Below are 25,800 nucleotides of genomic sequence, written 5' to 3'. Positions count from 1 at the left end.
TGCCGCTGACCCTCCCCCCTCCCCTCAGGCCGTTTCCCGCCTCTCCGGCCGCGCTCCCCCCTCCCCCCGGGCTACGCACGTGTGATGTCACCGTCGTGCGGCGGCGCCTCTCGCGCGCGCCGGAAGTGACGCAGCGGCTGGTGGCGGCGGCTGGGAGCCGGGTGCCGGCGCGGGGGGCGCTGCGCGGCGGCCATGGGCAGGAAGGAGCGGGGTGAGCGGGGGGACGGGACGGGAGGGGAGGGGAAGGGCAGGGAGGGGAAGGGAGGGTTCCGCTGTCCCGCCCCACTGAGCCCCGCCGCCCCGCAGAGAAGAAGAAGTCGAAGCGGCGGCACGCGGAGGAGGACGAGGACGATGAGGACGAGGCCGCGGGCCGGGAGCCGCAGGAGGCCGTGCCGTCCGCCGCCGGGAAGCAGGTGGAGGACGGCGGCAGCAAGCTGGACGAGTACGGCGCCAAGGACTACCGGCTGCAGATGCCGCTCAAGGCCGACCACGCCTCGCGGCCCCTCTGGGTGGTAGGTGCGGGGCGGGCGGTGGGCGGCTGGCGGCCTCCCGCTCTTATCCGGCTGGGCTGGGCGAGCCGGGCCGTTGTTTCGGGAGGAGATGACTCCGAGGGTGGCGGGGCCTTGCAGGGAGACCTGGACGGGTCGGAGAGCTGAGCAGGCACCAGCCGCACGAGGCTTAACAAGAGCAAGCTCCGGGTCCTGCTCCTGGGATGGGGCTGCTCCAGCTGTATGTACAGACTGGGGCAACGAGATGCTGGAGAGCACCCCGCAGAGAGGGGTCTGGGGGCTGTGGTTGACAGCAAGCTGAATATGAGACAGCAGTGTGCCCTGGCAGCCAGGAGGGCCAACCATATCCTGGGGTGCATCAAGCACAGCATCGCTAGTTGGTTGTGGGAAGTGATTGTCCTGCTCTGCTCTGTGCTGCTGCGGCCTCACCTCAAGCACTGTGTGCAGTTCTGTGACAGTACAAAAAGGATGTAAAACTGTTGGAGAGTATCCAGAGAGAGACTACAAAGATGGTGAAGGGCCTAGAGGGAAAGATGTACTGAGGCTGAGGTCCCTTGGCCTGTTCAGCCTGGAAAAAAGGAGGCTGAGGGGAGATCTCATCATGGTCTACAGCTTCCTCACGAGCTGAGTGGAGGGGAAGACACTGATCTATTCCCTTTAGTCACCAGTGATAGGACATGCGGGAATGGTGTCAAGCTGAAGTAGGGGAGGTTTAGACTAGATGTCAGGAAGAAGTTCTTTACTGAGAGGGTGGTCGCACACCGGAACAGGCTCCCCAGGGAAGCAGTCACTGCACCAAGCCTGTCAGAGTTTAAGAAGCGATTGGACTGTGCACTTAGTCACATGGTCTGAATTTTTGGGTAGATCTGTGTGGTGCCAGGAGCTGGACTTGATCCTTGTGGGTCCCTTCTAACTCAGGATACATTCTGTGATTTTGTGCTGGGGGATTAGGGCTGGAAGCTTGTCTTAGCGCAGAGCAGGAAGCCAAACCTTTACTAGTTACTATGAGGGAAAAACACCCAAGCTGTTAATCTGGGAAAGCTTTGTCAATCTGGATGGTTTGTTTTCTCTACTATAGAAGGGTAAGTTCTTAGGGTAAATACCTTTTTGGGAAACATTCTTATAATACATTACTACCTGAGTAGCGGAGCGTCTCTGTATCATAATGACTGCTCTATAGGAAAGACTTTATTTTCCTCAAGTACCGCTGGCGCACCCTCAGCATTTCCTTGTGTTTCCCTAGGCTCCCGATGGCCATATTTTTCTGGAAGCCTTCTCTCCGGTTTACAAATACGCGCAGGATTTCTTGGTTGCCATTGCCGAGCCCGTGTGCAGACCAACTCACATTCACGAGTACAAGCTGACTGCGTACTCCCTGTATGCTGCTGTCAGCGTCGGCTTACAGACCAGCGACATCACCGAGTATTTACAAAAGCTGAGCAAGACTGGTGTCCCAGATGGAATAATTCAGTTTATCAAGGTAAGGCTATTGTACAGGTACGAGGAGTACATCTGCTGTTACCAGTGATGTCCTTTCCTTGCTGCCTCTCTTTCCTGGATATCTTTTGATGCGTTTGTACTGCCCGAAGATACCCTACTTCCTCACAACAAACTAAGCTGCTCTGCAGCGTTTGGTCCCAAACCTAGAATCGCTCTTTGGACTGTTCCTAATGCCTGCTCTTGTCTGTTTGCAGCTGTGCACTGTCAGCTATGGGAAGGTGAAGCTGGTGCTCAAACACAACAGGTAAGCAGCTCTTGCCATTGGTAGCGGGAAGAAGTCTTCCAGATGCACTGCTGTGCATAAATGACTGTGGTCTTAGTGCACGTCGATATTCACAGCTCCCAGCTGTGTGTGTATGTGTGTTCATACAGGATCGTATTTTTAGTTGTTGAAAGTTTAATATGTTAATTAATGATTTCAGTTGGTCCTGAGCTACTAGCGGCTGTCATTACATTTTAAAATGTAGGATACAAATTTTTCTATTCTGGCCTGTTTCTTTTTTTTGCTTGGACCTACAGTATTCTACAATATCCTTAAGGTTTTCAGATAACTGTTTCATTAATTTCTTCCTAATTTCCAAGAGCGTGTCTAAAAAACTTTTTCTACAGCTGCTCTTCAGTTTCATGCGTCCTGACTTGCAATGTGTTACTCAGGAGGGATAAGTAAACCCATTGTGAAAAGCTGTGTGTTTCTGTGAGATCTGCTTGTTCCTAGGTTGACTCTGATGTGTTTTAAACACAGAAGATAATGTCAGAGGGGATTCCCTTCAAAGGCTAGCTAGTTTAGACCTGACTGATACTATCTAAACCTAAGATTCTGCGGTAGGGAAGGGGAGGAGACAGCAGAAAACTGAAACCTGCTGCTCTACCTTGCCCATGCTTCCTCTTTCTGCTTTTATGTCTTTTGCAAAGTTCTTCTTTTTCTGACAGCCGCAGTTAAGACCTTGGACTAAAATCTGATGCTCTGCTTGTGCTGCTGCTACCCTTGTGGGTAAAAGTAATGCTAGTATTACTAGCGGGCTTTTGTCTTCTTCCTGGGTGATTTCTCCCATGCCTGCTCAGTCTTCTCTTTCTCTTGGCTCATGTTTTAACTATGATCTTTTTCTTTGCGGCTTTTTTGGTCCTGTGGATAGGACTTTAAGACACCATATCCAGCATTTTTACAGATTCATCTCAATTCAGTCTCAAAAAAAAAGCTGCCTCCTGTCACATGTCTCAAGTAAGACTGAAACGTGAGGGATACCTCTTGGCAGTTTTCATTTTTCCCCACTCGTGCCATTATAGAGAGATATCATCTGACCAGGATAGGTAACATGAAAGTACGTGATGCTTTTGGTGTGAGGCATCTTCTAAAACTTTGGATTGTCATAATTTCTTTTTTCTTTTTTTTTTTAATTAACACCCCTAACACGGGGTACTTGAGAATGCATCTGGGAGAGCTGTAGAATTGAGCATCTGTGCCCCTCTTCCTATGTATTATTCTGTTGATGAGTTGATCCAGATGTTTTTATTTGTTCTTTCCTTTTAGATATTTTGTGGAAAGTACCCATCCTGATGTCATTCAGCAGCTTCTGCAAGACCATGTTATTAAGGACTGTCGCCTGAGAAATGCTGAAGGTGAAGAAACAGAGCTCATTACAGAGACATTCACCAGTAAATCAGCGGTATGTTTGGCATGTTTTAAAGCAATTGAACTAACATTGGATAAATTGTTAAGTAGCTTGGAGTGTTTATTGCGGGCTTGTTGTGTCAGCAGTCACTTTCAGTTCTGTCAGCAATGCTCTGCCTCGTTAATCAGCTCTGCTTCGATGTGTGTGGGGGGAGCATCTCCTAAAGATCCCTTAAGTGAGACTTCCTTTCTATTTCAGATTTCCAAATCCAGTGAAGGTGGCTTTGGTCCATCAACATCACAAGGAACGGATGCTCAAAACAAGCCAGATGTTCCAGCTGACTTATTTGAGTTCTATGAGCAGATGGATAAAGATGAGGAAGAGGAGGAGGAAACACAGACAGTATCCTTTGAAGTCAAGCAGGTACGAGCACTTCTGTCTGGTAGCATTTGTAGCTTTGAGGGATGTGCCTGGGACTCACAGATAAGCGTGAGAACTTCACATAAAGTACAGTGCCTCCTTGTTTGATGGCGGAGATCATTGGAAGTTGATAACATTTCTTTCCTTTCGCCTTCCAAAATGTTAGGATCTTCCTTTTCAGTACACAGGGAGGCAGACTGCACATTGTTCCTTCCCTGCTCACAAGCTCGTGAAGGTTCCAGGAGCTGAGGGAGGTTCCCACTGCATGCAGCTCGATGCTGCTTTGTGCGAGACAAGGGAGAACGCAGTGGGGATCAAATCTGCCGAATCCGCTCTTGGTTTTGGAACTTTTTTCTTCATGATTCGTATTTACAGAAGGAACTCTTGGTGGTTCTGCTCTCATAGCTTGAGAGAGGTTGCTGGAGAGTAGAGCTTGACCTTCTGGCTTGACCTTCAGAGAGCTTTTGTAACTTTCTTCTAGTTACTTCCTGGACTTGGTGATTCTAATGATGTATGTCTGGGCAAAACAGAAATAATAAAGAGAGAACTTTTTAGTAAACAAAATATTTACTAAGAATTAAAAAAACAACACAACTCTTGGTGATTGAATCAAATTGTCATTGTGGTGCAGTAACTGCATTGCCAGGGTATGAAGATTTTCCTTTTGACAGCTGTGCAGCTTTGGTAGGTCCCCTTCCGGGTAACACACAGAACCTTTTGTGTCTGTTACTGAGCTCTTTGTACAGGACTTCAGGGTGTAGTTGAGTCACTGCCGGATAAACAACACATCTGAGATTAATGCGTCATGCACTTCCATCTGTCTAAATAGTTCTCTGTGGTATGGACTGTTACTTAGAATGTTTGAGGGGCATGGGGGTGGTCACGATTGAAGTTCTTGAAATGAACTTTAACTCTTGCAGACTTTGTGAGCATAAAAGACAAATGTAACTTCACCTGGTACTATGCAATCAGTGGTTGTTTAAAAAAAATAATAATTCAGATGTGGAGAATTTACCATCTGAAGCTTTGTCTCCTCCTCAGGAGATGATTGAAGAACTTCAGAAGCGTTGTATCCATTTGGAGTACCCTTTGCTGGCAGAATATGATTTCAGAAATGATTCTGTGAATCCTGATATTAACATAGATCTGAAACCTACAGCTGTCCTCAGACCCTATCAAGAGAAAAGCCTAAGGAAGATGTTTGGAAATGGGCGAGCCAGATCTGGTGTTATTGTCTTGCCGTGTGGTAAATTACTGAGTTATTTAGGGGTTTTGTGCCTTGGGGGTTTTGCTCTTTGTTTGCCTGTAATAAAGTAACTTCTAAATCTGATGACTGCTTGGATTTCAAACAGTAGTGGGGACTGTTCTGAGTACCAGTATGCAGAGTCCTGTTGGTTTTCAGCCAGCAGGTGATGAGACAGTGGTGAGGGAGAGCCCAGTAAGCAGAGCTCTCAGATGTACGCTCAGCGGTGCTGTCAGTTTTCCCTGTAGTGACCGAAGAACTGTTTTGTGGTTATGGTAGGTTAGATTGCCGTTAATGCTTTCACTGTGCCCTCTGAGTCAGCTCTGCTGGTCTCCCAGTGAAATATAAAACTGCTGACACTGGAATAATTTGTTCGTTGGGTAGGAATAAGGAGCCTAGGGGGAACGGGGAATACAAGCAGTGGCATGAAGAGGGCTGCAAGCAAGAAAAGAGCCTGCACAGACAGGTTCTGGACCAGGGCAGTTTGGGAAAGACAGGAGGAATGTGCAGGTTGGGACAGCCCATGGGAAGCTATAGAAGTAGAAAACAGGAGACTGCTTGGCAGTGCCCTCGGCATTGGAGGTAGAGGGTGGGCACAGGAGTTAAGGTGAGGGCCTCAAAGAGTGTGTAAGGGATGTTGGAAGAAGAGAGTTAATTTCTTTAAGACTGGTATAGTACAGAAACAGTGAAAGCTTTGCCCTTAAATGATTTAATATTCTCTCAGTTTTCCTATTTCCCTTCCTTCTTTTTCTTCCAGTGCTATCAGTGAGGTGAATGATGAGTGTCCCTCCTCCTCCCCTGCAGGTGCTGGCAAGTCCCTAGTTGGTGTGACAGCTGCCTGTACGGTCCGCAAGCGGTGTCTGGTCCTTGGCAATTCTGCAGTGTCTGTAGAGCAGTGGAAAGCCCAATTCAAGATGTGGTCCACCATCGATGACAGCCAGATATGTCGGTTCACCTCTGATGCCAAAGACAAGCCCATTGGCTGTTCTGTTGCTATCAGCACATACTCCATGTTGGGACACACAACTAAGAGATCCTGGGAAGCAGAGAGAGTAATGGAGTGGCTTAAAAGTCAAGAGTGGGGCCTTATGATACTTGATGAAGTACATACCATCCCTGGTAAGGAAATGGTGTGCAAACCCCTCGTGCTATATATGCTGTTAACGTTGGAAGATTATGGGATTATTTTTTTTTTGCTGTGTTTCTCATGACAGACCTGTGTCATAGGGTTTTGAAACTTAAACAAGTAAACTGCCTTGTTCTAATTAATTTGCTTTTTGTCTGATGCTACAGAGTTTAGCTGACCATGGATTTTTTTATTTTTTTTAATCCTTCAAACTAGCCGATTTGTTCTCTATAATGGTAGTACAGTACACACGCCTTCTCCTTTTGCATAGGTTGACAAACTGATAACTAAGATACATAAATTAAATTTGTAGGATTTGGTTGTAGACAAATTTGTTATGTAGATGGTGGTACTCTCCTCAGGAACAGGACAGAAGTTCTGCTTTCTTTGCTTTTGAGATGCCCTTGCACTGTAGGCTTAGCTTTTAATACCTGTTTCTATTCCACAAAATATAGGTAACTATTGATGTCCAGAAATAGCTGTTGTAATTGTTATACTATGTAATTCAGATCTATGTTATTGGAAAGCAACAATGTGGTATTAAAGTGTCGGGAATAATCCTGGCTAAAAGTACCACCCAGGATTCTGATAACTGCTCCACCTTGCTGTCAAGGTGGAATAATTTGGTCTCTGCTGAAATGATAGAAGCAGACTTTGCTGATTACCTGCCATTTTAACAAAGTAGCACATTGCTGCTCCAGTTCTTTCACTTTGTTCTTTCCTTGTTTCATTAAAAACACTAAGACCCAGCACCTCCTGCATCTACAGACTCTGCAATCACAGGATTTGTAGCAATGTGAAAGATAAGCAATTCTGCCATATATTAGTCCTGAATTTGGCAAAGTCAGCCAAGGGTCCTTGTGTCACAGATCTTTCTGTGAAATAACTATGTGATGTTAGATAAGTCATATAAACTCTCTGAGTATATTACATTTCTTTTTGGGAAACAGGAAATAATACAAATGCCAGACGGTTTACTGGGATTTTCAGAGTACGTTGAGGGTGTGAACTGAAGCTGCCATCAGTCTGAAGTTTTGCTGTAGCACAGAACACTGTTAGAAGTGTATGTGAAATGGGGTGATATTTCCTAACATTGTACTTGCTTTGTGTTCAGGAGTGGAGTTCAATTTTTTTATTTTTATTTTTTTTTAATTGCAGTGCTTGTATTCTAAATCCGTTTAGGAAAGTAAACAGAAATTTTTTCTTACGTCCCTTAGCAAAAATGTTCAGACGTGTGCTCACTATTGTACAAGCCCATTGTAAACTGGGACTGACTGCTACCCTGGTCAGAGAAGATGATAAAATTGTTGACCTGAACTTCCTGATCGGACCAAAGCTCTATGAAGCCAACTGGATGGAGCTGCAGAACAGTGGCTACATTGCTAAAGTCCAGTGTGCTGAGGTGATGCTCTGCTTTTCAGTACTACCAGTGTATATTCAATATGTTTATAACTTTTTCTTTTTTGGGGGAACAACTATAGAATTAAGTAACTTGTTCTGTAGCTCAGGCAAGGCTGTCACTGGTCAATACGAACACGCTGCAAATCCAGTAGCGTGACTTCAGCGCTGTTTCTCTTCAGGCATTGTCATGCTTGATCGGCTGTCCCCAGTTCAGTATTCAGGAATGCGAACAGCAGCTGCAGAATTGTAGACCCACTTTGCAGCCGGCAGTCACGTTGGCTGATTTGATTTTGTATGTTAAGCTCAGTTCAGTATGGTGTTGGTCAGGTGGTATGCCTGAAGCTGCTTTTAATAGAGATTTCAACTGGTAGTCTGCAGTCTGTTGAGGAAAATTATTTTAACAAAGAAGGCTGGTAGAAAGCTTACAAATAAGAAAACGCCTGCTTATTTCAAGCCTTAAGGCATAAGGATGAAAATGGAAAACATGAAACTTGGTCTTGCTATTTCTTTCCAATATAATAGTGTTGACCTCTAGTCTTTCCAGCAAATGGATGAGATAAAAATCTGGTATCAGATAAGTGGAAGCCTTTCATTCAGGCAGAAATTTAAAGTAGCCTTTCTGGGTCAGGCTAAAGGTCTAGCTTAACATATTGTCTCTGCTACTTGCACAGATACTTAGAGAAGAGTATAAACAGGGCAGGCATATCTGTTACTTTTGATACCTCTCCAAGCCTTTGATCAGGCAAGCTCATTTATGAGCTATAACTGATATCTATCTGCATAACCCTCAGTGGGTTTCTTTTTCATCATCTCTTCTGGTCTCCCAATGAATAGAAGGTTAGTTTTAGTAGCCACAACTTGCTGTGATAGTTTCACAGCTTAACTCTCTCTTGAGTTTTACCTGGTTTAATGTGTATTTTCTTTATTTTATTTTATTTCAAACCTGTCTTGGCTAGTTTCATTTAATTCTTCCTAACTCCTGTAGTGAGTGGGAGAAGATGCAGAATTTATTCTTGTTTATCCTTTCCTGGTCAGTCTTGATTGCAATTAGAGGCTTATAATTGGAATACTAGTACAAATTGGCAGGAAACAATCTTTGTAATTGTTTATTTTTGTCCTTATAGCGTAGAATCAGGGGTATCTTCCACATGAGGTAGCATTTCTTAAAAAATAAAATCCACAAGTGGATTGGATTTCCAGTCTCTTGCCTATTAAAGTACGAAGATTATTAAAAAGATAGCTAGCTGTGATAAATGTACTGGAGCTACAGTACATTACAGATAATTTATGAAAGCAATTGGTTGTATTTTTACGTATTTATTACAGATAATATCCAAGGTTATTAATATGATCAGTCAAATAAAGGAAAAATAAGCCAAACTGACTTGTAGCAGTATCTGCTGCTTTCTCATGTGAGTCCATTGTTTTCCTTTTGGACCTTGTGCAAACAAGGGGTAGTGGAGCTTATGTACTTTTTAAAAGTAATAGAATGCAAGCAGAGTACTAGAAAGTGTCTAGGTGGAAAGGAGAGTAATTGGTCTGCAAATTCAGTTCTGACAGTGTTAAGGTACTTTGGCTAATTCCACCACCAATGTGATTTCTCTCAGTCCCTGAACTGCCCTTGAGACATTGGAAAGTAAAGTCTGAGCTGCCTTTCTCCTGAATGACATGTAAATGGATATTCTTAAGGCCAATGTTTTGAAATAATACTCTGATATGTTGCTAAAGCAAAGAATCAAAACAACAAAAAAAACTTGATGGCTGGGAAATATTAAGTATAATACGTGCACAGCTGCATTGCATATTTGTTTGGATCTCCTTGGCGTGCTATTAAGAAGTAGCATCTCTTATCAACTATTCTTCATAGCCGTGAAAGATGTCTAGTTTACTCTTTAACTGTAGTTCTTTCCAGGTGGCAAGAGAGGGCAGTGCTGCTCCCTGATTAGGCAGGGCATGGCCATTGCAGGTATTACTCTTTAACGGTGCCAGAAGAGAGAGCTACAGTTACATAAACAGCTGCAGGCTGTTAAAGTAGTTGTTAACTTGTTCATACAGTTCTGTTCTGTGATGAAGACTAAATGTGTCTTTAGGTTTTCAGAACATGGATGAAAATCCATTTTTAGGGAAAAGGCTTTGACTGCAGTAGCCGGGAGATTATACACAGTTTGTTCCCTTAATACTTGCTTTCTAATATGTGTTTCAATGAAGCTGCCAGGTGTGAGACAACTTTTTTCCAGTCCTGTTCCAGTCAGACCCTTGCCTGTTCCTGTCGTGGTCACACTGCCACAGATTTGTGATCTGCACTGTACAGAAAGCTTTAATGTATTATCAGCCCCCCACCGCGCCCCCCCCAGTATCTTTTAAAGTCCCTCTGGGATACAAAAAATAACTGGGGGTTACTCTGTGTATGTCTTCTAATTCTAGGTTTGGTGCCCAATGTCACCTGAATTTTATCGAGAATATGTAGCCATCAAAACAAAGAAACGGATACTGCTCTACACCATGAACCCAAATAAGTTCCGAGCCTGCCAGTTCCTGATTAAGTTTCATGAGCGACGGAATGACAAAATCATCGTTTTTGCTGACAATGTGTTTGCACTGAAGGAGTATGCAATTAGGCTTGGGAAGTAAGTGTTTGTGACCAGTGATGGCACTGTTGTTTTTCTCCTTCCTGGAAAGTTATCTTGTAATCTCATAGATTTCAGTCACCTCTAGACATTTATTGTAATTTTTTAAGTCCAATCCTCCTATATAAAAAGGAATTCAGGAGGCTATTCTCTGGCATTGCGATGTTATTGCAGTGTAGAACAGTTTGAAAAGAATCTCTGTTTAGCATTTGACTCTGAGGAGTTTTCATGCAAGTTCTCTGTGAGTTACTTACTATTTCTACATTTTCCATTATCATTAGCTGGTGGGCAAAATCAGGGGGCTTTTAAAAATGTTACCAGAACTCTTTTTATAATAGAGAGACAGGGGAAGCTATGGTCTGGGAGGAACAGTTTCAAATGAACACTCTCTGGATCTTTCAAGATCTTTTGGAGCCTTGTTCAGGTTCTCAAAAGGTCTTAAACTTTTTTTTTTTTTTTTTAAACAAAAGAGAGAACCTTATTTTTTTCGTACTGTACCGGTGCATTACCTCAAACTACTGTAATCATTTAATAAATGAAAGCACATTGATCCTGTGAGGTTTGGGAAGGGATGATCAGGGAGTGTTTGCAAAGATCAGGCATAGAACAATTCTTTGGTGAAAATAAGCACAGAAGCTGGCCTCCTCCTTTCTGTGATGAACACAAATAAAATTTTGCTGGAAGCTGTGGCGCATGTTGACGATATGATTTCATGTCTAGGAATTGCAGTAGTACTTAGCAAAGCCACAAACGAATCTCCTCACACTTTCCAAAATTTCTGACCAGTTTTGACTGATGGTAGTTTAACAGCCATGGTGTGCTGGCTTGCTGTGGCATCAAAGAGCAGAGCTAACAGTGCTGGATGGATTCCAACACCCGTGGTCTCTTTCATCATTTTTTAAATCTGTCTGGACAGAGATTAGCTATAACGATGCCTCTGGAATGTCGCTAGCAGCGTTCAGTGCACCACAGAAAAAGCCTTTAACAAGGATACGTACAGGGAGGGGGTGCTTGCTAAATAGCACAACAGTTTTTAAAGGGGGTAAATTCTGTAGAAGTATGGCAGCAGAATTAGTTGAAGAAATATTACGTGCTTGCATTTCATGTTCTTGACTCAGTTTTCCTTTCCACACATGGAAGTTCCAGTTTATAGAGACTTATTAAAAGGAAAGGACAGTTGCAGTGCTAGATGAGTGTGGGAGTGTTTTAACGCCGCCCCTGTGCCAGCTCCTCCTCGACCCCCACGTATTCCTTTGGTACTGGCAGGGAAAGGCCATGCACATGACGGGAATTAGTTTGTCTATAACTTCTGGGGCCACGGAATTCAAATTTGCTTGGCCAGCTTCTACTGTCATGAGTCTTTCATCTAGGGTTGTATAACTTGGGCTGTTTATTTTTTACTGGTTCTGTTAATGTATTTAAATGGTTGTTTTTGAAGGACTGTCCCTGTGTAGTTTTGATAATATGTCAAAATAAGGGAGAGACATCTTTATAGATCCCTCAAACACCTTTTTGTTGGAAGGAAAATGTTTCATTTTAAAAAAATCAATCTAGTGCTGCATGTTCTATGTTCTGGAAAGTACTTAGATGCGTCTTAATGATTTATGGTCAAGTAGGGTGCAGGGATGGTGGGGCTTAAAATGGAGGACTGATAGCCAGGTGCTCTAGGTTGTTCTGTGCTTAATTTAAATTTTCTTCCTAGTATCTTGTATGGTGCTGTGTTTGTATTTCTGATGAAAATAGTGTTGATAATACAGTGATGTTTTAGTTGTTGCAGAGCAGTGTTTTCACGGAATCAAGCTCTGTTGTTTCTCACGCTGCCCCACCAAGCGAGGAGGCTGGGGGTGCGGCAGCTGGGGGGTGCAGCCAAGGCAGCTGGCCTAGGCTGACCACAAGGGTGTTCTGGACCACAGGATGGATGTCCTGCTCAGCAGTAAAAACTGGGGGGTAGGAGGAAGTGTGCCAAGGCTGCAGTTGCTTGGGGGTTGGCTGGTGGTGAGCCATTGAATTTTACATCCCTTGTTCTTCTTGGTTTTGTTTCTCTTTGTGTGTTTGTTTTGTTTTCCTTAAAACCTGTATGAAACCTATGAGTTTTCTCACTTCTGCCCTCTGATTCCCTCCCCCAACCCACTGTGGGGAGAGTGAGTGGGTGGTGGTGTGGTGTTAAACCACAACACTCATTTTTGGCACCCAGTTTGGGGCACGGATGAGATAACAGGTTCAACCAGAGTGCCTTGGAGGAAACTTAAAATTACAATATCAGTTTTACAGTTTCTGGTTGCAATATTTGCTTATTCGTTGTCAACATTGTTTTATTTAGTCCATGTCGTGCTTCCTTTTTTGCTGAGTACCAAATATGAGAGCTTGTTAAAGGCTGTTCTTGGCTTTTTCAGTTTGCTGTGATATGTAGCACTTCAGTTTTGTTTTGGTTGGGAGACCTATGACAAAAGCATTGGCCTTGAACCTAACCTGGTATTTGGGCCCTGCATTGCTTGCGTCCCTGTACTTCGGGATCCATCTCATAGAGACAATTAAGAATTAATGCTTTTTTTCCTTTTTTCCTCCCAAAGCCAATTTGTGGATGAAACAAAGAATGACACCTTCCCCTTTTTTTTCCTGTGTGCTAGATGTTTTGTGCGTTGTTACAATAACTCCTCAGTATCTTAAACATCCTTTGGTAACCAAAATATAGGCGTGTCTCAAGAATGTGTTTTTGACTTTTCCTAAGGTTAAACAACTATTTAAGATCATCGCTCGGGGATATGCCCTGAGGAGTACAGTTGCAGGTGGATAGGTGGGTGCATGGGCAGGTACCTCTGATGCTCTGGGACTTCACCCCCAAACAGCTGTGGGATCCCAATGAAGTGATGAAATGTTTGAAGGAAGTGAATTGCTAGAGAAGCCTGGATTGTCAAGTGTTTAAATAGGAAGCAAAGGTTGCAGCTGTTAATGTGCTAACTCAGTAGATTTGAGGAACACGTCTTTTATTTTAACAGCTGCCTCTAGTCTTTCATGTAGGCCTAGTAAATGTATTCAGTCTCATCTACAGCTTCACTGGTGCACATAATTGCAAAACATTTGTAACTGCCAGAATTTATTTCTGGCAGGTTGGGTTGTTGTAAAGGGTTCCACAAGCTGGAAAGCTGCCATAAACATCCAAACAAGCTAAAAGCAAGCTGTAAGCTGTATCGAAATGTGGTCCATTCTTTTATCAGTTCAAATGTGTTCTGTGCTTCCTGTTGTGGTATCTTTGTGAAGAAATGACTGAGAAACCTTGATTCGGTTTAATTTGCACTTGTTCTGTGGTTGTTTTTTTTTCAGACCCTATATATATGGTCCTACTGCACAAGGAGAAAGAATGCAAATTCTACAAAACTTCAAGCACAATCCAAAAATCAACACTATTTTCATTTCCAAGGTAATGGAGGACTTAGTGTGTTATTGTATTTGTTTTCAGAGTGAACTTTATTTAAGAGAAAGTTATATATGTACGTTGTACATTGGCCATCTTTGTATCACAGTTAACAAAGGTGCACTTTGTACTCAGTCTTTGTTTATGAGATGTGGAAATTAGATGCTACTCAGAGACTGCTTCTGTGTTGTAGGTAGGGGATACGTCCTTCGATCTACCAGAAGCCAATGTTCTGATTCAGATTTCATCCCATGGTGGGTCTCGAAGACAGGAGGCTCAAAGGCTGGGGCGAGTGCTGAGAGCCAAAAAAGGTAAATGAGATAGTTCTTAGGCTCTCTTTAGCATCTAATTATTCAGTTTAAATGGAATACTGAAACATAGACAAAACAAACTGCGCCGTCTTAAATAAGCTTTTAGGTTGAGATCACATGGGAGAGGGTTTTTTTTAATAATAATATAGATGTCACCCTGTCTTCACTTGCATCATATTTTCTTCCCTTTTCCAGTTTTTCAGCCAGAAATGTATTTTCTTAAATATTTTCTCGCATCTTTTTTGCCCATCCATTATAATGTTGTTTCACTGTTACCAGAATAACTCTGAGTTTTTTTCTCCCACTTTTTGTTTCCCTTTTAACAGCTTAAAATAAGCTTTGTCAAATATGCATAATATCAGTAGATGCATTCAGTGTTTCTGGAGCCAGAACTCTCAGCCATTTTTTATTTTTTTTTCCAAAATTTGTGGATTTGAATATACTGTGTGACAATAAAGCAAGTATTGTTTCTATTCTTTGATTCTGTCCTGTAATGACTGTATCAGTCTTCTGTTAGTCAATTTGTAAGTGCTTCTGGTAGAGGCAGCATCTTGTGCAGTACAAACAGGCATGGTGATTCTGCCCATCCATAACAAAGTATTCTTAAATGAAGTCCTATAAAATTTACTTTCTTCCTAAAGACTGGCAAAATGATGTTTATTTTTTACTGTCAAGTTAAAATAGTTCATTGGGTTTTTGCTGGCTCCCCTTCCTCCAGTGTATTTCTAGAGGATAAGTAAATTGTAAACTGCAAAGCTATTTGTCTGGGATACCTGCGGAGTTGTTCCCCCGTCACTGCAGTGCCAGTGTGGTCTGACATGACAGACAGGAGGATTTCTGGCTGGCATGAGCTTCAGTGCTTGCAGTGGGTGGCTCAAGCAGCCTGACCGACAGTGATACGATCACTTAAAAGATGTAGTAGGCAGCTTTTTCAGTAGAAGTGAGGGTGGGCTTCCTGTCCAGCATTTTAGCACCGTTGTTAGTCACTAGCAGGTTTGTATAAACCAGTTGTAACCAGCCCGCTAGTTTGGTGTGGTTTAGGTTAAGTGCAGCTTGTCAAGCAATTGCTCTCATTGAGAACAAATAAACACAAAGTCACCACACAGGAAAAGCCTTGTCTGAAAAAGGGATAGATATTGTCCGCTTCTGTTGAATCGTGGTTTTTGTTGTAACGAGTCTGTGAAATTAATTTTTTTTATAGTGGCTTCTAGAGTCAGTGAGTAGAGATCACCTAGAAAACTGTCTGATTGAATTGACCTTTTCATTTTTGTGATGGAGAAGCAGACGGCTGGAAGGAATTAAACTTTTCTGTGGGCAGGGTTTTAGGAATGGCGTCTTTGGTTACTGGAAATCTGACTGATGACTCCCATCCATTTTTAGTTTGAGGAATGTTATTGGGAAGGTGGTAGTGGGGTCCTTCTGTCACTTTTTTCTTTTTAATATTTCAGTTTTTCTGGAACTAAGGAGAACTGTTTCTTTGATGTGAATTTCTGGTTGACTTGATGAGCTGAATGTTTCCTAACAGACACTGACTTAAGTCTGTTCCATTAGCTGTTAAACAAGCAATGCTTAATCTGCTGTATTTCAGTTTATATCTTCCCAAGACAAGTTAAAAAGTAGCTCCAGGCAAAAGTGGTTCTGCTTCAAGAGTTCTCTTGTACATGGTGGTAATAAGCTTGAAAGTTGGTTTATGTCACAGCCTGTTGGCACTTACTTTAGAAAGAGTGAGTATTCACTAGAGAAGCAGTCATAATTTAGTGGAGGCTATAACTGTCAGCTGGAGAGTGAAATTATTCATAGTGCTTCAGTCTTCAGTTCTGTGTTTGTCTATCTGGAAAATGACTCTTGTTAGCAGGGTTGAGGTTTTGTTTTGTTATTTTACCTCTGCTTCTGTGTCATTTAGGAAATCTGACTTTCTTGCCCTTACACAGACTCGCTTATACCTATAATTTTCTTCCTACCAAAGCACTCTCTGCAGTGTTGTCTTGGTGCAGTTCAGCAAAGGCCCTTTTTGTTGAATGGAGCTAAATACCAGAAACACAACAGACCCAGGGACCTGGGACCTGCCTGGTTCACATTAAATCTTCAGGCAGAAGTCATGGGTACTCATTTTAAACAGTAAAGCCATAAGTCATTTTCAGGAAAGAATGAGGTCTTATTATGGGCCTTAATGCTTTTTTTCTGCTTACCAGCGTGCCAGTGTTACAGAGCTGTTGGGCTGGAGCCAAAACCATTTAAAATGGATTCACTTAAGATAAATAACTCTACTGCTGCTGCTTTTCTTAGAAAGCCCTTAGTTGGTCCAGCCTTCCTATATCCTTTTTTAAACCTTGCTGATTTTGTTCATTCTTTTTCTGGATTACAGAGAAGAAATGGGTGAATTGCACAGAAAGTAGGTGTTCGTGACCTTGGATTTATTTATTTATTTATTTATTCCAAAGAGTATGTCTGTACATCAGTGAAGGAAAATTAAGCATTTTTTGGGAGAGTAATACTTTGAGTTAGAAACACTTCCTAAAAAAGCTGAAGGAAAAATAACTTTTTCTCTTTAGTTCTTCTTTCAGTTTTTCATCCCTTGATAATTCCTTTAGCATGAAATTGTTTTAGAAAAATTGTGATACTCTAAAAAGAAAATGTCTGGAAAGCACATTTTGAATGCATGCTGACTATTTTCTTTTTAAAATGGGATTTGTTTTACAAATAGTTGTGGTTTTGCAAAACATGAAGAGCTTTTTATAAATAAAAATTATTCTTAAAAAAATTTCTACTTGCACTTGAAATCTACATACACGGTTATTTTATATGCAGTTTGTACTTACAGCTGAGGCTTTGTTTGAAAATGCATACAAAACCTGTGTTAGTGAATTAACAAAGTCTCAGTGAGACCTTGTTTTTTAAAAGAGAACCCAGTGCTGTTTAGGTAAGAGATATCACAACTTCAAGGTTATTTTTGTTTGCTTTAAAAAAAAAAATTAAAAAAATGTTTGTTGTTTAAAGGTGTACAAGCTGGTTTATCCTAGGATTGCTAACTCTGGTTTACATTGATAAAAGTTTTTCTTTGTATTTTACATTCAGCTTTTTGACATGTATTAAAATCCTTGTTCTTGACTTTTTACTACTTATTTGCAAGTCTGTTATGTAAAGAATTTTATCTTTTACTTTGTCTAGCATAGTAAAGAAGCAGGTTCTTCTTGGAGTACCAGCATAACTGTGACAGTCTAAAGTTCTTTTTCCATTTTTTTTCCCTTTAACCCTTGCTCAAGTTATTAAGAACAAGAGTGGGAATTTCCATGTTGTATGCTTTGTCGATCTATTTATGTAAAGTTTGGGTGCAGCTTGTCTTTAAAATAAACTTTGTAAATTGATTTTGTGGAGAGATGGCTTATTTAAACACCTGGTTTTATGTTTAGTCCTTTTTCGTTCTTGGTTACAGTGTTCCAAATGGAATTAATAATTTGATGTCTTTGTCTCCTAGGCATGGTTGCAGAGGAATACAATGCCTTTTTTTATTCTCTTGTGTCCCAAGACACTCAGGAAATGGCATATTCAACCAAGCGACAGCGGTTTCTTGTAGATCAAGGCTATAGCTTCAAGGTAACTCATCCCTTCTGTTTATTACAGTTGTGGCCTATGAATATAACATTCACAAATCACAGAATTGTAGGGGTTGGGAGGGACCTCGAGATCATCGGGTCCAACCCGCTTGCCAAAGCAGGTTCCCTGCTTTCATATTCATATATTCATATATTCATATATTCTTTCATTTTATTACTAGGTCAAATACTTGAGAATTCCTGTTGTGGAATGTATTAATGAAGGTTTTGCTTGCAGGCAAAAACTGTTCCAGTGTTGTTTTTTCATCTATATTACTGTGATGGTAGATACAAGTAGTTTAATACAGCTTCTAGGAAGGTAAGTATTCTAACTTCAGACCAAGCAGGTGCAAGGGAGTGAGGCAGAACTTCACTTGTGTGGTTGGTTTGTGCTCATCCTCTTCAGTTGTCCAACCGTGCAGGCCTCTTATTAGTATATTATCATACTAGTTGTACATTAAATATTGTTGATGGTTGGTCATGTTTTGGTGGCCAGCAGCTATTGAGAAAATTTCCAAAACATCACAAATCAGAAGTAAATTCCAAATAACTCCACATTCAAACTATTTTTTCACTATGGAGACAAAATATTTTTACTTGTGGCTGAAGAGGTCATACAGTGGGCAGGCCATACCAACAACCGTGTTGGTATGGCGGCTCTGTGTTAGCAGAAAGCTGTAGCTAATGGAAGTCTTCAGACTGTGCTTATTTAGCTTTCACTAACAGTCTGATCTTGCTCTTGTAATGTTCTCTGCACTTTGTTCTGAAGTATATCGCCCAAATCCAAAATGACTGTGTTGAATGTTGACTGGTAAGAAATAACAGAATTTACTTTGGAAAAAAACTTACTGTGGAGCAGAAATCTTCCTACCTACAACTAAAATGTAATCCTCAAAATAGAGAAGATTTTCAGTGTTGACTGCATAACAGAGCCATGATTGTAAGTCAGAAGTTTCTCCTCGAGTCTGTTCATAAAGGACTTAACACCACCTCATTTCTCGAGTCATGTGTTGTTTCCTCTCTTCTTATTTTTGTATTTTTAGATGTGTGATGACCTGTAAGGATGCTCTTCATCTGACTTTCAAGATTGTTCTCTTGAACAATTGATTGTTGTTTCATTGGCTAGGATAGTCAACAAGCTCCAAGGTGTGCCATCTCTTGGATACAGTGATAGTGAGATGTCAAAGTTAGATACAGTTAAAGCACTGTCTGACCTCTAAAAAACTAGCTGCTGCAGCCAGTAGGCACCAACCCTGTCTTCCAAGGAAACCCTGAAATTTGTTCACCCTTTGTACTTCAGTGTATATTGTACATCGATTTGTCGTCTTTCTCCAGACATAAAATCTCATTCCACCAAAGTTTCTCTATTTTATAGAGTCCAAGGCCTATAATTTCTTTTTCTTTTAATCCTCAGGCTGTCCTATATGCTCAGCTATTTGGTTGTTAGAGGCAACAGTATCTCATGATAGCCCTCGCTTTCAACTATTCCTTTACAACTGGAGTTTTACTGCTCTTATTAGAAGCATTCCCAAAAACGGTTCTTCCAAGAAACATGGCCGAGAAGTAAACAATAGGGTTCCCATATGTGCCTTTAGGAAACAAGCTCTAGCTCATGATGTTGAAGAATCCTGCAAGAATTGTACCAGGTGAGAGAGGAAGCAGCCTCTGCTGGATTGCACTTGACCCTAGCTGTTGAAGATCTTTTTTTTCTTGTGAGGCATATGTGCATTATGGGATATCTTTGTGGGTAAAAACTCTGAACTGCAGCCACCCCAAAGTATACTGCTCTGTAATCAGTGCCCCCATTAAGGAGAACGTTAATGAGGTCCTCACACTGAAACAGATGTGTCACAGTCTAGAGGTAAAAGCCTTGTTTTGCTTTGGAGTGAATATACTTTGTCAAAATCGCAGATCAGTTAGCTGCAGCTACTTAGAACTGTATCTCTGTAGCTATAGCCAAAATGATCAGAGAAATCCCTTTGCTTATATTTGAATGCCTTGGGTGATAGAACTAAGTAAGGGGTTAAAATAGAGGGTTTGTATTTTTCAAGGAAGACCTACTTCTAGGAGCTTTTAGTTAGTATGGGAGTAAAAGTATTAGGAGTGGCAGCTGTGTCTGAAGCAACATTTTAGCTGACCAGTCCTGGAGTGTTACTTATATGCAGTTGAGTAACAAAATGTTAGAATATCTATTTTTCTTCTGTTTGCCAAAGTTTAAGCCTTAGTCATAGCTGGCATCAAACTATAGCAGGGCTGGAAGAAACTTGAAGAAACCGTCTATTGTGTTTCTTCATTACAAGCCAAGATCAGCTGTGTATATGTCATTCCCAGCAGATGTTTGCCATCATGACTCTACCTCATCTTTAGGTAATTATTTCAGTGCTGATACCTTCTCTTTTAGAATTTTTGTTCCTAATGCCTTAAGAAGGTAACAGTTTGCACTTTTCTTCTAGGGCTTACTTTCTTCTTTTAATCTTTCAATAGCTCCATTCTCTGCCTTTCAGCAAAAAAGAGAACTGGATTAATATTTGTTTGCTAAGTCACACATTTTGTCTTTACTTCTTAAATAGAGTCTTGTCATCACAATTTGCTACTTGGAGTCTTAATTATTTAAAAGATTTTCATTAGCTAACCAAAGTTTAGTTTTTTACTGTGTTGTGGTTTTGAGGTTGAATGTGGGATATATTGAATTTTAAACCAATAGCAGAAGAATTTACTATATCAAAGAACTGGGGATCACTTAAAACTTGGCATCCGATGAACAGCTTAAAAAAATAATGATGCAGTGGGAATTCTTTCCATTCTATGAATCATGTTAGCACTGTTTTGCAACAACTGGAAAAAGGCTAATGCAATTTAAAATTGCTTCTCGTGACTCCATTTTAGTTTTGAGATGATTATAGCACATGTGCTTCTTAAACAACAAGAGGGACAACAGTGTTAATTTGCCCATGTAATAGCATAGAGTGCCTTCCTGATTGGATTCTTAAAATTAGACTTTTTCAGACATCCATTTTTGATTTTAAAATTGCCGTTGACAGCAGCCCACAACATGGATTGGTGGTACTAGTATTTCCGCTCTGTTTTTCAAAAACACTGCTTTGTGTCTAATGTGGATTTGTTTTGCCTTAAGCTGTATTTCTATTGTTTAATCAGTCTTTGAGATCAGATGCAGCCCAGATTACTGATGTAATTAGTTTCTAATTCTGCGGACTCCAGATGAACTGGAAAAGGAGAATGAGGAGGAAAAACACTAGATAATTAAGGGAAATGGCTGAACTTGAATGTCTCAAAATGTCTTCAGGATGGAAACATGGTGGGAAAAGTGGGATTCTCATGTATAAATGTACGCTTACCAGAACGCATTTAACTGCGGGAAAAATTCTTGTGAAGTGCTCAAAATAACTTGCTTAAGAAAGCAAGCTGCCTATTGTCATGCTTCATAACAGAAACTTGAGAGCTTTACAATTCTTCAGAAAAGGAGAATTTTCAATTAATGAAATATATGGCACTATATTGCCAGTAGATGGCATGTGCCCTGCATCCATGGTTATCAAAGGAGTTACAAGGAGTTTTGAATAGAACTAACATAACACCCACATTATTTTGTGTGCTTAGACACAAAATTGAAAGAGTCCTTTTGCTATGCTGCTGCTTTTTTGTTGCAAATTGCTGTTTTGTCTCTCAATAACTGATCGTGAATCTTAATGTTAGTTTTTTTGCCCATATTCATAAATATTTATGCTAAAATTCTCAGTGTCTGGAAAGCTAATGGATTATTTTTATGAAATATAAAGTACTAGTTCATAGAACAGTTGGGTCTGGAAGGGCTGTTAAAGATCTCATTCTAACCCCTCTGCCACAGGCAGGGACACCTCCCACTAGACCAGGTTGACCAAAGCCCCGTTCAACGTGGCCTTGAACACATCCAGGAATGGGGCATCCACAGCTTCTCTGGGCAACCTGTTCCAGTTCCTTACCACCCTATGAGTGAAGAATTTACTGTGTTTACATAGTAAAGAATTTACTGGTTCATAACTAGACAAACCTGCAGCATGAAGTTAACTTTCAGTAAGGTTCCTGTTCAAGCTGGTATGGAAGTTGGCTGACATCCTCTGTCCAGAGCTGCCTTTTTTAAGAAGGAGAGAGGTTTGTATTTTGCATTTCCAGCCAGAATATAACAAGGATTGTAGGGTGGGGGGGTACGCTCGCACTCCCACCACAGGTAATAACAGTTCAAGGAATTTCCATCAGGATGTGGAATCAGGAGTCCTTCTCTTGGTTTTGAACACCAGCATTCAAGGAATGAGAAGTCCTACCTTGTACTTTGCTCTGTTTCTTAGGTAATAACAAAACTTGCAGGCATGGAAGAAGAAGAACTGTCATTTTCATCCAAAGAAGAACAGCAGCAGCTTCTCCAGAAAGTCCTGCAAGCGTCTGACCTAGACGCTGAGGAGGAAGTAGTTGCTGGAGAGTATGGTTCAAAGTCAGCTCAGGTAATGAAAAATGCTCTGACAATGATAACCACATATGCAGCAGAACTGAACCATCCCATTTTAATTCTGAATGTCATTACATCATTGATGCCTTAGTATCTTTGTGAAACATTGGAAAACGTTTTTAAGCTGTATTACTACTTGGCTATTAATTCATTTGTTGGGCACTAGAAGGAAGTTAGACCAACAGAATTCTCGTCCTGCCTCCTTGTATTTGAAGATGGTGACCTATCTATTGTTACAGATTTTGAGGTTCATCTTTTCAGTCACAAGCAAGGAATATTTTAAAACATGTTTAAGATAGGCATATGTCAGAGCACATACGTACTCTTGTGGTGGCAATGTGATCCTTGAATCATGCCCCAATTTCTCTATGCCCAGGGAGCATTTTCTTAAGTCTGTGAACTTAGAGTGAGTGGCGGGTGGTGACTTTCTTTGTAGAAATTCTTTAAGAAAAAAAAATCAAAAGCTTTTGGTGTTGAGGTCAGTAAATGAATAGTACTGCCCTGTAACTAGGGGATTGGTAGGTTTGAGCTGATCAATATAATCGCACATTAAACACGTGTTTCTTCCCTTTCCTGTAGGTGTCACGTCGTACAGGCACAATGAGCTCTATGTCAGGAGCAGATGACACGGTTTATATGGAATACCACACATCTCGGAGTAAGGCGTCTTCAAATAAACACATCCATCCACTATTTAAACGATTCCGGAAATGATGGTCTTTGTGTGTGCATCTTGTTAAAAACTCTGGATCCACGTACCTGTTTCCATAACTAGAACTATGGATTTGGAATTTCTGGCAGGTCTAAAATACTTTTTTGTATGCATCTATATGGCCAGATATTTGCTTGGCAACGTACGCGCTCTTATGGATGAATGTGAAAGGAGAAAAGGAACTAAATCCCATCACAGCAGAGACATTATCTGGTGATTGGATGCTGGTTACACCTGTCTGGTTGCCAGGGTAACTAATTTATTTTTATCAACTGAAGACCCTTTTTCAGAAGAATTCTGAAAAGTTTTTGTATATGAAGTTTGTACTGATGTTAGAAATATTATTTATCTGATTACTGTGTCTGCTTAACAAAGTATTGACGTTTAAAATGCTTGAAAATCATTCATTAAACTGAACAAGTCCTGTTAGGAACACTTGACAGAATGTTTTTAAACTGGGAGCTAGGTTAATACTCATGACTTAACTCATCCTAAAATTCTAACAGTGTTTGAAGCATTTTGAATTGCTAAGACAAGAACAAAGAGGGATTCTGTCTCCAAAGTAAACTAGAGGAAAGCATTAGTAAATACAAATACACTCTGTGCTCCATTTTCCTCGTTTTTCTTGCTATTGTTGAGAAGTTGCTGAAATAAAAAAATTCTTTTGTCATTTATTCTATTTATTAATCGTGCAATGAAAACATCATAATTGCTAAACAGTGCAATGCAACTATAAAAGTTATTGTTGAATCAGGTTTTGGACTAGCCAGACGGTGACTTGGAAGCAGAGGTATGAAGAAGAGAATCATGGGTTTGAGGCTTTTTTCTTAATGAAGACAACGCAGTAATTTTCTAGAAAATATGAGGAGAGGTGGGATCAGTTTGTGGCAGACAGGCCATTTTTAAGAAGACTTCCATATAATACTGTGACAGTTATACTACTTAGTATTGTATTGTGGATTTATTTTTTTTTTCTGAGAGTATAGTGTTTTAGGAACAACCTGTGAAATAACACTGATCTTGAATAGCTCTTGTAGCAACAGTTAATGGAAAGATAATTTAGCATAATGGGAGGGGTCTGTGGCAATGGAGTAGCTGAGAAAGTAAGCCCGTGGCCCTCAGCATAATTCTGTGTACCACACTTTATTAAGTGCTTTGGAACTGATCTCCGTTCTACACAAACTTAGAGAGGGAAAAAAAAAAACTGCTAAATTTGCAAATGGCTTAATAGCAATGCTGGTTTTAGTGATGACAGCATTAGTAGCACCTGGAATTAGAACAATGCTGTAGCTGTTTCACAGTAGATCTTGGCTATGTCTAATGACTACTCTTCTAAGTAATGGGTCTATGTGGGGTGCAGTACTTCCAGCATCAAGTAAAGCTTAATAATTTTAAGAGGTAAGAATCACTCCATGTTTCAGCAATAGTGTTGGTGTTCACAGTTTAGATTTAATTACGCTGATACAATTACTGTAGTAATTGCTGCCTGCTGTTACACCATACAGACGACTGTATCTGAGTGGCAGACTGGTATGCCATTACTCGATACTAAACAGTTGCCATCATACATCTTTACTGGAATACAGCCACTCAATTCTGCCTTCCAGACAGGAGTCGGTCGCTGAGAAACACTGCTTGTTCCTGCTGCTTTTGTTGTGCTTGCCCCTCACTCCGCGCATGGTTCAGCAGTGCTCTAAGGTACAACTCAACCCCTGGGCACAACGGACTGCTCCAGAATCTGTAATCCCAGCCCTGCAGGAAAATGAACTGTTTTGTTCAGCTACAAAACAGCACTGAATTTTGTCACGCAGGTGTCTTTATTTAAAGCAGGATGGTAGGCTGTAAACATAAGGCTTCACAGTGCCCACACAGTATGCATGGGGGGATCGAACTGCCCCGTGGCCTGAATCCAAAGATTCTGGGCCCCAGCTCTTAAGAGTACAGTCAGGCCCTCACATGCTTTACCAGACACTTGCTGGCCAGTGCTTCTCTTGTGCAAATGGACTGTGAGACCCCCTGATAAGTGAACTGTAGAAACAATGTAGCCGAGAGCTCCATGTTTGCCTTGAAACTGGGAGCATGTGGTGAAAATTTTGCTTTTCTGTCACTATGCTTCTGTATTTGCACCTTTCTGAGATGCTGCCTTCAGCACTGCGGGAGTATTTGGTGCAACGCTGCGTTCTCTAGCAACAGTCAACAAAGGGCAATGCAGTTTGTGGATCCAGATGACCTGCAAATTAGCAGCGATAGCTTGATGATGATCCAGAAAATATTTGCTTTAGAGTTCTCAAGAGCCAGGGGCAAAATAACAAAAATTTGTGTGGCAAAACCATTTCAGACTGGGGGTGATGATAGAGGCAGGTGAACTTTGGGTTACATATGTTATTTCTTGGAAGTCTGTGAACAGAGGTGCATTTTCCTTGGACATAATTCAGATTTCCTTAATGATGAGATAAAAGCTTATACTTTGCTTCTTGGCCACCTCCCTGGCTAGGCTGAATTCCATGCTGAGGAAACTTACTCTTTTTAGCGTCTTTGAGGACTTGGCTTTATATATATATATATATATATATATATATATATAGCTCTTTGTTTGCATTTTTTGACAGGCTGTAATACTGAAACTTGTGTTTGTGCTCTTCATTCTCATGTCAAACCAACAAGTGCTTGTGAAGAGATTAATGCTTGGAGAATATTGTGATTATTCCTTAAAATGACTTTCAAGATGAAGAAGGCACAGTGACATTGGGGTTGCAATTTCAAGCAGTGTTGCAGCTCTACAAAGCACTAAAATACATGCAATTATTTTTCTGAAGTTTCCTACGCCCTCCTGAT

General features: G+C 41.1%; 1 protein-coding gene across 4 annotated transcripts; it reads left to right on the top strand.

Annotated features, from left to right (window-relative positions):
* The first annotated feature begins 119 nt into the window (after positions 1–119).
* ERCC3 (ERCC excision repair 3, TFIIH core complex helicase subunit) lies at positions 120–25,525 on the top strand. 4 transcript variants are annotated; one of them, XM_035332434.1, is made up of 15 exons: positions 120–211; positions 307–512; positions 1,753–1,989; positions 2,204–2,253; positions 3,538–3,673; positions 3,878–4,042; positions 5,081–5,285; positions 6,087–6,401; positions 7,626–7,810; positions 10,234–10,436; positions 13,758–13,854; positions 14,042–14,159; positions 17,635–17,753; positions 20,023–20,027; positions 24,757–25,525. In XM_035332434.1, exons 1-15 carry the CDS (start codon positions 193–195, stop codon positions 24,788–24,790), a joined length of 2,094 nt encoding a protein of 697 aa, XP_035188325.1. In that variant the 5' UTR covers positions 120–192; the 3' UTR covers positions 24,791–25,525. The 4 variants fall into 4 exon arrangements, with proteins under 4 accessions (XP_035188325.1, XP_035188324.1, XP_035188326.1 ...); XM_035332433.1 differs by lacking the exons at positions 20,023–20,027; positions 24,757–25,525 and adding exons at positions 22,096–22,248; positions 22,833–23,639; XM_035332435.1 differs by lacking the exons at positions 20,023–20,027; positions 24,757–25,525 and adding exons at positions 19,842–19,846; positions 21,168–21,179.
* Positions 25,526–25,800: the final 275 nt, after the last annotated feature.

Source organism: Oxyura jamaicensis, chromosome 7 (assembly GCF_011077185.1).
Source record: "Oxyura jamaicensis isolate SHBP4307 breed ruddy duck chromosome 7, BPBGC_Ojam_1.0, whole genome shotgun sequence".
Taxonomy (NCBI): domain Eukaryota; kingdom Metazoa; phylum Chordata; class Aves; order Anseriformes; family Anatidae; genus Oxyura; species Oxyura jamaicensis.
This window is presented reverse-complemented; position numbering and strand designations above follow the sequence as displayed.